The sequence below is a fragment of the Telmatherina bonti genome, assembly GCF_933228915.1.
Source record: "Telmatherina bonti genome assembly, chromosome: 16".
Taxonomy (NCBI): Eukaryota; Metazoa; Chordata; class Actinopteri; order Atheriniformes; family Telmatherinidae; genus Telmatherina; species Telmatherina bonti.
The window spans coordinates 38,305,899-38,317,985 of NC_136614.1; the positions used below are offsets into that span (position 1 = coordinate 38,305,899).

The 12,087-nt window shown below is 47.5% G+C and overlaps 1 protein-coding gene across 1 annotated transcript in view; it reads right to left on the reverse strand.

The window, feature by feature from the left end:
- Positions 1-731: 731 nt before the first annotated feature.
- ankrd6b (ankyrin repeat domain 6b) overlaps positions 732-12,087 on the reverse strand; it is a gene marked incomplete at its 5' end in the record, with an annotated part of 24,266 nt that continues 12,910 nt past the window's right edge. The window contains 8 exons of the mRNA XM_079255953.1: positions 732-1,293; positions 1,443-1,731; positions 2,009-2,122; positions 3,710-3,862; positions 4,049-4,204; positions 9,728-9,841; positions 10,759-10,863; positions 10,934-11,011. Coding sequence (XP_079112079.1) covers positions 770-1,293; positions 1,443-1,731; positions 2,009-2,122; positions 3,710-3,862; positions 4,049-4,204; positions 9,728-9,841; positions 10,759-10,863; positions 10,934-11,011 — 1,533 coding nt within the window. The 3' untranslated portion in view covers positions 732-769. The remainder of the gene's footprint in view (positions 1,294-1,442; positions 1,732-2,008; positions 2,123-3,709; positions 3,863-4,048; positions 4,205-9,727; positions 9,842-10,758; positions 10,864-10,933; positions 11,012-12,087) is intronic.

Consider the following 12,087-nt stretch of genomic DNA (forward strand, 5'->3'; position numbering starts at 1 on the left):
CTCTCTGCAACTCCTCCTCTCTGAAGCTCCTCTCAGCTCCTCCTCTCTGCAACACCTCCTCTCTGAAGCTCCTCTCAGCTCCTCCTCTCCGCAACTCCTCCTCTCTGCAGCTCCTCTCAGCTCCTCCTCTCTGCAACTCCTCCTCTCTGAAGCTCCTCTCAGCTCCTCCTCTCTGCAACTCCTCCTCTCTGCAACTCCTCTCAGCTCCTCTCTGCAGCTCCTCCTCTCTGCAGCTCCTCTCAGCTCCTCCTCTCTGCAGCTCCTCCTCTCCGCAGCTCCTCTCTGCAGCTCCTCTCAGCTCCTCCTCTCCGCAGCTCCTCTCTGAAGCTCCTCTCTGCAGCTCCTCCTCTCTGCAACTCCTCTGCCGCTCCTCTCTGCCGCTCCTCTCTGCAGCTCCTCCTCTCAGCTCCTCCTCTCTGCAACTCTTCTCTGCGGCTCCTCTCTGCAACTCCTCCTCTCTGCCGCTCCTCTCTGCAGCTCCCTCTCTCTAACTCCTCCTCTCTGCCGCTCCTCTCTGCAGCTCCTCCTCTCATCCAGGAGGAGAAAGGGGAGGGTCCATGTGATTTCGTTTTATCTCTGTGTGAATCAGCAGGAGGAGAGGAGGCGCGTGCGGAGAGGAGGCGCGTGCGGAGAGAGGAGGCACGTGCGGAGAGGAGGCGCGTGCGGAGAGGAGGCGCTTGCGGAGAGAGGAGGTGCGTGCGGAGAGGAGGCGCGTGCGGAGAGGAGGCGCTTGCGGAGAGAGGAGGCGCGTGCGGAGAGGAGGCGCGTGCTAACAGTCGTGCGTGTCGGTCTTCAGCGTTCGCAGCTCGTCCTCTAACACGGCGATCCGCTCCATCAGAGCAGCCTTGTCGGCCTGAGCCCTCTGATTGGCCAGCCAGCGGGCCTCCTGCACCTTCCTCTCGTACCAGCGCTCCATCTGCGTTGACACGGCCTCGAAGAAGTACTGGGTCACTTCCATAGCGTGCATGTTGTCCCTCTCCTGTGCAAAGGATGCTCCGCTGGGCTGTTCTCCAAAAACCTCCAGAGTCCTGACCCCTGGACCCCCTTTGGACTTAGTCCTGGTCTGGGAGTGCTTCCTGTGGTGCCTCCGGTCCCGGTCTCTGAGCTCCGCGTCAGTCTTGCTGCTGCAGCGGCGCTCTGTGGACGGAGACAGGCTGCTGGCTCTGCGGCGGCGTCTCCCACTGGCGTCCGTGTCCCGTCTCTTCTTCAGAGCCTCTGCAGAGACCACCGTGCGCTCCTTTGGCCGAACCACCTGGACGGGGGACGTGACTTCGGCTTGGGCTTTATCACCATCTGGAAGTGGAGGGACACTGGGTTAACGTCCAGTTCTAACTGGACAGACGTCTGGATGGTTGAACTGGGTCAGGGAACTGGGACAGATGTCTGCAGGACGGACGGGTTTTACTGGGATTACTGTCCCAGTTAAACCCGTCTTGGTTTACCTGGAGAGCTTTCGACATGAACCACAAAGTAGTGGCTGGCTGTTCCGGCATCCGCCACGCTGGACTCTTCTTGGCCAGATTCCAGGAGTGCAGGGTTGTTGTGGAGAGCCAGGCACCCATGTTCAGCAGGAAGCAGGCTGTGGTCACTTCTGCCGATTTCGTTCAGACCTTCAGCTACAGAGGAGGAGCGCTGGAGTTTGGTGATGCTGGTATCTCTGGTGATGTGGACCTCCATGTTCTGCAGTTTGGACAAACACCAGCTCTTCAGGTCACTTACTAGAGACGCCTGCTTAGAGGACACACAACCACACAACAGTCACTACTGGAGGAACTTCTGTTATCACTGTCACATGTTTGATTCTCAAAGTTCATTTAAAAATATGTTTATGTCAGATTTGTATTTAATCATCTCCAGTCTGTCCAGTCAGTGAAGTCTCAAATATACAGGAATGATGTGTTCTTATTGGTGTCTGTGGGGGGAAACACATGCATACATAGATCCATGTTCGGTTTGAAGTGTGTGTAATGTGTTGTAGTTGTGTGCAGCCAGATGTGTGTGGTGTTACCTGTCTCTTCTCGGCCTCCAGACGCTCCTGCAGTGCCCACTGCTCAATCCTCTGCAGACACTGACTCCTCTCCGCAGAAACCCTCTCTACCGTCATCTTATCCAGAGCTCGGATCTGATGGCCGACGGTGACACGTCAAAAGTCAAATCATGGCTTTTTGTAATTCCTGGCTGTCTCATGTTAGTGCATGAATCTGCCGATTCTGTCCCAAAGCTCAGCTGCATGCAGGAACAACCTCACAAAGACCTTGGATGTGGATCGCTGAGAGGACACTGTGCTCTTAAGAGCATATCCCCATAAAAATTAACTAAACACAAACTCACAACAAGACCTGACACGTCTTTAACAATAAACCAGAAGCAGAGAAGAAAAACAAAACGGCTGAAAGAGAACAGAATCTAAGTTTTGCAGACGTAGTCCAGAGTCCAGATCGCCTCCTGACTGCAGAGAATCAGACAGGCTGAAGGGGGAGGAGGTCCGAGTCCAGATGTTATGGCTAACGAAAGTTATTGCTAGTAGACGTTATGGTTAATGGGCGTAATGGCTAGAGGGTGTTTTGGCTAGCGGGTGTTAAGGGCAGCGGACATTATGGCTAGCAGAAGTTATGGCTAGCAGACGTTATGGCTAGCAGTAGTTATAGCTAACAGATGTTTTGGTTATGGATGTTATGGTTAGCGGATGTTATGGCTAGCAGTAGTTATAGCTAACAGATGTTTTGGTTATGGATGTTATGGCTAGTGGATGTTATGGCTAGCAGATGTTATGGTTAGCGGATGTCATGGCTAGCGGATGTTATGGTTAATGGACTTAATGGCTAAAGGACATTATTGCTAACAGACATAATGACTAGATGACATTATGGCTAGCAGAATTTATGGCTAGCAGATGATATGGATAGCACATGTTATGGCTAACAGATATTATGGCTACTGGACGTTATGGTTGGCGGACGTTATGGCTTACAGATGCTATGGCTAGCACCTATTATGACTAGCAGAAGTTATGGCTACTGGAAGTTATAGCTTGATGGCTAGCACATGCTATGGCTAGCGAGCGTTATGGCTAGAGCACATTATGGCTAGCAGAATTTATGGCTAGCAGATGTTATGGCTAGCGGGCGTTATGGCTAGCAGAAGTTAATGCTAGTGGATGTTAGGACTAGCGAGAAACCAGGAGAAACGAGAACTAGAAGACCTTCTTCCATCATGAAAACCTGAAGTGGATAAGACGAAAGCAGCCTGTTGGATTTGTCGAACTGTGTTCAAGATCTGTTCCACCTATAGCCCGCCCCTTTCACATTGCATGGAAGTGAACTGTGCTCAAAACACTAATTGAAGCTCTTGTTTTTCCAAAAGGCATTTATTTTCTGTTGTAAAGAACTATCATAAAAAGACTGTCTATATATATTTCTCTACCAAGTTTAGTCTTTAACAATAAATACTGTAAATATTAGTTACTTTCATTCTGATATTACAGTTACTTCATTACAACATTACAATAACTTCTATTTAAAAATATTAAATAAAATATATGTAATTTTCTCATTTTGTTTTCAGGCCAGATTAGACCCTCTGGTGGGCTAATTTTGCTCCCCAGGCCATCTGCTTTTCACCACTGAGCTAAAGCAAGCAAAGCCATGGAGTGTGTGGGATTGTGAGTGGGTAATGTGGCAATCTGGGCCTTTCTGCAGGTGCATATTACCTGATGCTTGTTTTTGCAATCCAGCTGGCCCATCTTGTTGTTCATCACGTCTTGTACTGTATGGATCTCAGTTTTCATCTCCTCCTTGGTGGCCTCCAGCTGGTTTTCCAGTTTGTTTATGAGAGGTTCACAGCGGCAGCCATTCAGAGGAGCCTGCAACAGCATACAATAAGGAGATGTCCTTTTGGCTTCTTCGTCCATCATCACGTCAGACTACGCTTGCATCTTGAAGCTGTTGGTTGCTGTATCTGTTGGATCCTTTTCACTTTGATTGCCAAGAATTACAGTATTGAAGAAGAAAGTGAAGTGGATGAGTCAACAGGACTTTAGTGCTCTTACCTGCATGATCTTGCCATCCTTGCCTCGGTACAACGTGTAGAGCTGATAAGCTTTATAGTTGTGTGGAGGAACAGATGAATGCAGCTTACTTCTCCTTTTGTGAATGGCTTCACTGTGTCTGGTCTCTCTGCGGCGAAGAGGGTCAGACAACGTATGCTGGAACGGCAGCGGGTGGTTACTCAGCAGGAGGTTTCATTCCTAAACTTGGCTCTTTCAGTACTCCTACACATCAGCCCCTCTTAGTGGCGGCATCCCACAGGGATCCATCTCAGGTCTGCTCCAGTTTTCTCTGTTTGCAGACTAAAGGCCTTTTCACACCAACGCCAAATATTTTGTGCAAATAATTCACACGCCAATATTTGCAAACGGCAGCTGCTATGACAATGGAGATTGAGGAGATATAAGACATTAATGCTATGGCAAGGGGGGCCAGGATGCCAGGTCAGATGGGGGATTTAACATTGAATCCGCCCCAGAGATTCGATACCAAGCAAAAGTGACAATAGAGATAGGATCATGGCTAAGATGAGAGCCTGTCAACCCTGGAACCCGCTATTATTTAGGGTTAGGGACGTACCACCAGAAAGCTTTCTAGCCACTGTGAATGCAGTAATAAGTAGGATTCCTACTGCAACCATCACTGAAACCACTGAGCTGATATATATCAGTATTACATGACATCAACATGAAGGGCAAGAAGGAGGCTCCATGGAAGAGGAGGTCGGAAGTCAAAATCAGGGCAACCAAAGGAAAGTTAGTCATCTGTCAGAACCACAAAAGAGGTACCCAGGAGGTCTAGCCAGAGAAATAACAGAACAGAGAAACAGAGGCCAGACAAATAAACCGGCTATACCCAGTGGCAGGGTAAACCCACACGAGCTAGCCACCAACACTGGAGACATATGGGACAAGGAGGCATCAGTGGAAGCACAGTGGTTAAGAGAACTAAGAGCAGACCACAGCTCCCTCCCTGAACAAGGTCCAGTTGTCATCACAGTGGCAGATATCCAGCGTAGGCTCTCAGGTATGAGGAACCAGTCAGCACCAGGGGTCTCATTTAGAACTGTAGCATAAAACGGGCCCTGAAACTGCTGTACGTCACTTTTCACTAAAACTCTGGCCAATGGGAGCACTGGTTTAGGTGACAGGGAAAACACAGGGCATCATGATTCCTCTCCGACATTTAACTTTACCTCATATCAAACTCTAAATGAAATGAAAAATACTTTATTAATCTCCAAAGGGAAATTCAATATTGTAGTATATAATAATAATAACTAGAGGAGGTCTTGTTCCGGAGGCTGATGGCTGCTGGCAGGAATGATCTTCTGTATCTTTCAGTCTTACATCGGACCTGAAGAAGCCTCTCACTGAACACACTTTGTTGTTTCATCACTGTGTTGTGGAGAGGGTGTGAAGAATCCTCCATCATCTTCATCAGCTTGTGCAGCATTCTTCTTTGGACAATCAGCTCCAGCTGCTCCAGAGTTACTCCAAGCACAGAAGCAGCTTTCTGGATCAGTTTGTTGATTCTCTTCAAGTCTCTGGTTGTGATGCTACTACCCCAGCAGATGCTGCAAAGCTGACTGCACTCTCCACAACAGACTTATAGAAGATAAGCAACATCTTGGTGCAGACGTTAAACCATCTCAGCTTCCTTAAGAAGTACAGTCTGCTCTGACCTTTCTTGTAGATGTAGTCAGTGTTGCATTTCCAGTCCAGTTTGTTGTCCAGCTGAACTCCAAGATACTTGTATTCCTCCACCACCTCCACCTCCTCTCCCAGGATGGAAACAGTGCTTTGTTTATTCTTCTTCCTCCTGAAGTCAACAATCATCTCTTTTGTTTTGCTGCTATTTAATATGAGATGATTGTCACCGCACCATTTAACAAACTGACTGACCAGTTCTCTGTACTCTGCTTCTTGTCCATCCCTGATACACCCCACAACTGCAGAGTCATCAGAGTATTTCTGCAGATGACAGGACTCAGAGTTGTACTGGAAGTCTGAGGTGTACAGAGTGAAGAGGAATGGCCAGAGTACAGTTCCTTGTGGTGCACCAGTGCTGCTGACCTCCATCTCAGACACACAACCTTTCAGTCTCACAAACTGGGGTCTGTTTGTGAGGTAGTCATAGATCCAGGTGGTTGTGGAGGTATCCACCTGGAATTTATGGAGCTTCTCACATAACAAAGCAGGCTGAATGGTATTAAAAGCACTGAGAAATGAAAGAACATGACCCTCAGAGGGCTGCCTGAATGGTCCAGATGAGAGTGTGCTCTCTGGAGCAGGTATATGATGGCATCTTCAACCCCAAGTCCATTACGATATGCAAACTGGAATGGGTCCTGAAAGGTGTTTACTTGCTTGTTGAGGTGAGCCAGTAAGAGTCTCTCTAGGACTTTCATGATGTGAGATGTCAGGGCAACTGGTCTGTAGTCACTTGGTTCAGCTGGTTGTGTTTTTTTAGGCACTGGAACAAGGCAGGATGTTTTCCACAGCACTGGGACTCTATTTTGTCTCAGACTGGTGTTGAAAAGGTGCTGGAGAATCGGACATAGTTGTTCTGAGCAGGTCTTGAGAACTCTGGGACTGACACCATCTGGACCTGCAGCCTTGTTCTGGTTCAGTTTCTCAAGTTGCTTCATTGCAGGAGACAAACAAGGTGGAGGTCTCAGGATGTCCTGATGTGGAGGGAGATGAAGCTGTGTTCTGGTCCATGACTGAGCTGCAGGGTGACAGATTGGAGGCGTGACAGGAAAGCAGTGGGCTTATGGAGGGTGTGTGGTCTGTTGGGCTGGAGGTAGGGGGTGAACTGAACCTGGTGAAGAATATGTTCAGCTCATTAGCTCTGTCCAGACCTCCATCAGGCTGGTCCCCCTTTAACTTGAAGCCGGTGATCTTCTTCATTCCAGACCACACATCCCTCAGGTTATTCTGCTGGAGCTGACTTTCTAACTTCTTCCTGTAGTCCTCCTTGCACTTCTTAGTTTGTGTTTTAAGTTGTTTTTGTGTTGCCCTCAATAACTCCCTGTCTCCATCCCTGAAGGCTTTCTTTTTGATGTTCAGCAGCTTTTTCAGGTCACTGGTGATCCAGGGTTTGTTACTGGGGAAGCACCTCACTGTTCTTGTTGGGACGATGCTGTCCACACAGAAGTTTATGTAATCTGTCACACACTCAGTCATGGCGTTGATGTCGTCTCCATGAGGTTCACAGAGGACGTTCCAGTCTGTAGCCTCAAAGCCTCCTCTAAGAGCACCTTCAGCTTCAGCAGACCAGATTTTGATAGTCTTTGTGATGACTGGTTGCTGCTGAACGATGGGCTTGTAGGTGGAGGTGAGAAGAACCAGATTATGGTCAGATCTTCCTAAAGGAGGCAGGGCAGAACAACTGTATCCATTATTCATATTTGCATAAAATAAGTCCAACATCTTATTTTCTCTGGTGGAGCAGCTGACAAACTGCTGGAATGTTGGTAGAGTTGCAGAGAGGGAGACGTTGTTGAAGTCTCCGGAGATCGCCATGAATGAGTTTGGATGCTGTGTTTGTAGCCGAGCAACGACGGAGCTGATGACGTCACAGGCTGTGTCTGGTGCGGTACCAGGTATTATATAAACCGCTACCAGAATAACACAGGTAAACTCTCTGGGTAAATAATATGGACGGAAGCTCACAGCTAACAGTTCCGTGTCCCTTGTGCATATCTTCTCCTTGACAGTAACATGTCCAGGATGACACCAACGCTGGTTAACCAGCACTGCAATTCCACCACCCTTTAGCTTTCCGCTGTGTTGTCTACTGCGGTCTGCACGGACCGTTTTAAAGCCCGGTACAGACACATTACAGTCAGGGATGTGTTCATGCAGCCATGTCTCGGTGAAACACATAACACTGCACTCTCTGTATTCTTTCTGAGACCTTGTTAGCATCTCAAGCTCATCCGTTTTGTTAGCTAGCAATCTCACATTACCCATGACGACAGTCAGGAGAAATGGTTTAAATCTCCATCGCTTTCTCCTCTGCCTCACTCCCACTCTGCATCCTCTTCTCTTTCTTTTCAACTTCATCGGGATTTGATGTGTTGTTTCGCTGATAATCCTGATTTGGGAGAGGTTAATCAGTTGATCCCGATTGTAAACAAGTCTTTTGTTGCCATGGAGACTCATCATAACAAGCCTTGAAAGAGCAAAAATATGCAGAAAAATCTCCCTTGCAGCACACCCTCCGAACCGGCATGAAATCCTCAGGAAAAAAAAAACTAATTTGAGGTCATATCTATGCAAGAAGACTTTGTACTTTAAAGAAAAAATCAAGATAGCAAGTCAGAGCTACTACAATCTGCTGCCAACAGACGGCGCAATCCTAGATCTGCTTCAGCATGAGCATTTATGCTGCAGCTGAGTCAGAACTTTACATCAGAACCTTTAAAATATACATAAAAAGCGAACTTAAATGTTCAATCCAAGTCCAGTCTCTCATCATGTTCCTCCCTGATGATCACCAGGGGGATGGGGACCATAGGTTAACACAAACTGTGACAACGAGTGACCCAATCAGACTGATTGCTGTAAACATGGAAGTTTGGTGGTGACACGCGTGCATAATGCTTCGCCGTGGAAGCGTTGGCTCTGCTGGAAGACCCTGCAGATGGGAGGATTAGGAAGGAAGCTGTTTTCAAAACGTTTCCCAGCCCGTGATGATGACTGCTTAATGTGCAAATAGAATCATCACTGAGAACCCGACTCACACATGCAGGTGGATCCGAACATCGACAGTTCAGAGTTTGGATGTTGAGGTGCATAGTGCAAAGAGCTCTGCAGAACTTGGCCTGCTCAGCCATCTGGCATCACTGTGCTGCAGAAGTCTGAACATTGTGCGCCTTGATCATGCAGCAGTAGCTTGAAAAGTCGGTGCTGCAAGCTTAAAGTTGAGGAAATGTGGTTTACAGCATTGATCACAGTGTCCATTTTTGCTTTCATTTCTCCAGACAGTTTGGCACACACACCGTCTGGTGAATGATGCAGTGCAGTGAGTTAACTGTGAGGTCTGCCATGAGACGTGATGCCCCCATCTCATCCGATCACAGATAGTCCACCATCAGACACCAGGAGGCTCGTTTTATCCAGCTTTAGTGAGACACACAAATATTTAATTGATTCTGCATTTCACTTCCAGTTGTACCAACCAATGGGGCCTTTCGATCTGCAGGTCAGGTGTATCCTCATTTAGCTCGAGGCTCTCAGAGTAACTTTTTGTTCAGCCTTGTCCTACAGGTTGGTGTGGAGCTTTAGCATCGCAGCAATGGCGTTTCCTGTATTTTGGTTCCTCTGTTCTGCTTTCTCACTTCGCCCTCTGGCCTGGTCTGGTCTGGTGTTTACCTTAGCCATGTCTTTCTGTATTGGGCCCAGACTTAATTTCAGTATTAAATGCTGGATTAACCCCAGGCCTTCTGCTTGTTAAACACTCTACCATCACATCAGACGCTTCCTGGTTCAAGGCTCATTTCTTTGTGTTCAAACAAAGCTGAACAATAACTCTTCATGACATCTTGTCTTCCAGTGAAATGCTTCATGGTGCTGCAGTCTGAGCAGGAAATGTGATTTATAAATGAAACTGACATTATTACACTCCTGAAAAGCAGATCTCCAACAACAGCAACCCCGTCAGCTACTCGGTACCTTTTCCTTCTGCTTCCGGGGCTTTTCCTTCCTGTTGTTGGACTCGGCCCCCTCGGTTTGTCTGCAGGCTGCTCGGTCGCTGCTCTGACTGTCGTCTGCAGCAGACTCGCTTTCCTGCAGGAAACAGCAAAGAGATTTAAAGGGGTGCTATGATTGTATTTGGAGTTTTCTGAGCTTTCTACAGTGTTACAGTGTTGAATCCTCATCAGACATGTGAACGACACTGTTTTTTATCACCTAATGTTTGAGTTTGAGTTTGAGTTCCAGCACGTTCTCCTTCGGTTTCCATGGTGACGAAAAACGCGTGGTTTTAGAGAGTTTTTTCTACGTGGAAATCCTTGTGACGTCCCGGGGGATAAGGTTGGGTGATTGGTTACCTTCTACTGGTTAACAAGGGCATGTACAAATACATCAGGCGGGTGGAAAACGTGGGATAAAGTTATTTCCAACGATGGCTGGTGAGTTTACCAAAGAGAGACATCCTGCTGCATTCGTTGCTGTGGGTTGCTGTTTTCCACTTCGTTTTCAGGCTCTGATTCAGGTTCCAACATGTAGGGCTGGATGCTATGTGTTGACATTGTAGTTTGTTTTCTTATTGAGTTCATATGAGCCTAATCCTTCTGTTTATGAGATGTTACAATGACGGTGAAAGCAGGTGCGGTGCGCGCTCCCGATGTAGTGCAGTGGCGGGAGGCGGGGCTTAATGCGGAAGAGTCTCAATCCACTCGTTTTGCCCGCAGGCTGATCTGACAGCCTACGGAGAGGGTCGGTCTGAAGTAAATAAAGCCATTTGTAACAATAACTCCATCAATCCCAGCCCTTCTGGGCTCAGAAATAAAAAATAAATTAGCCTGAAATGCACAGAATAGTTCCACTTTAAGGTCTGCCTTCCTGGAGTTGTTGGATGTTGGACAATAAAGTCATTAAAAACATCAGAAAAGAGAAAGATCCTTCCTCTCTCCATGCTCAATTCCTTGCTTATTTTCTTGTTTTATTTGTATGGAAACTATAAATGTAGCACCTGTATTTACCTTGCAGGGCAATATTTCCCCTCTGGGGACTGACTGAGCCCGGCCTTCAGCCTTCAGCTTGTCCCGCTTCTTCCTCACACTCCTGCCACGAACAAAGCTCTGAACCTGAACACACAGATGAGTGAAACCACTGGGATGTGTGGCCTATGTATGGTGGGACCCAACTCACTCTTACCTGAGGAGCTTTGGTGAGAAGAAGAGCCACCTCGGGGTTGTTATGATCTCTAGCCTGGTCCAAAGCTGTCTGACCGGCCTGCACAAACACACACATACACAACAGTGTATTTACTTTGTACAGCCTGAGACTCACCATGAGGGAGCATGAACGCTCACGTTCTCTCCAGATTCAGGAACAAACTTTATATGATGCATAGTTCACACAGAAACTGAGCATGGCTCTGCAGCTCCGCGTCGGTCCTGTCAGCTGGACCACGCCTTAAATCAGAACCACGTGGAGAAAAGGCCCCAGTTTGCTACAGAGCATCAGGATTGGACTCTGGAAGAAGGTCCAGATTGACCCTCAGTGATAAAGGGAGGCGGATGAAGTGATGCAGACATCATGCCAGTGCCTGCTGTGTGGAGGCCTGTGGGGGCAGTCTATGATCTGGGGTTGGTGCGCATCACCATGCACACACTTTTCACACCACAGAGTCCAGACCTGGAGCCCATGGAGACTCTGGGATGGTCTGGAGAAGGTTTGTGCAGTGGTCAGACCATCAGTACAAGATGTTGGAGCAGAATGAATGAAATAAATCTGCTGGCATTGCAGAAGCTTCTGGAGGCGATGAAACAGAAAATGATGCTGGAACAACCAGACAGGCTGTGTAGACGATGTAAATCATAAGTCCAACCGTTTCAGAGGGTTTTTATTTTAAATCCATGTCACTACATAATCCTGCTCTAGAATATATCAGGGGTTTCATATGGAAACATCAGTGGAGCTCTGATGGTCCTTTACAGTCCAGGCTACACGTCTATCTGAGTACTGAGCAGCTGATATCTGATCAGCATGTTCTGACACCTGCAGTGAAATCATTTGCTAAGCATCCATTTCCGACCAGATCAGTGGATTATCATAAAATCACTAGAACCAAACAGGACCAGAGCCTAAGGACGGAGTTGGTAAATGTGCACCAGCTTGACTGGACTGTAGAGTGAATGTTCATCATGGAATAAAACGGTGCAGCAGGATAGGAAATCTAACATGTGGAACATAACTCCACTCTCTCTGTGCATTGCATGGAAATATTACTCCTAGCATTTCTCTAGTTGAGTTCATTCAGTTAAAACAGCACAACATAGCAGAGACGCATGGAAATCCAATGGCCC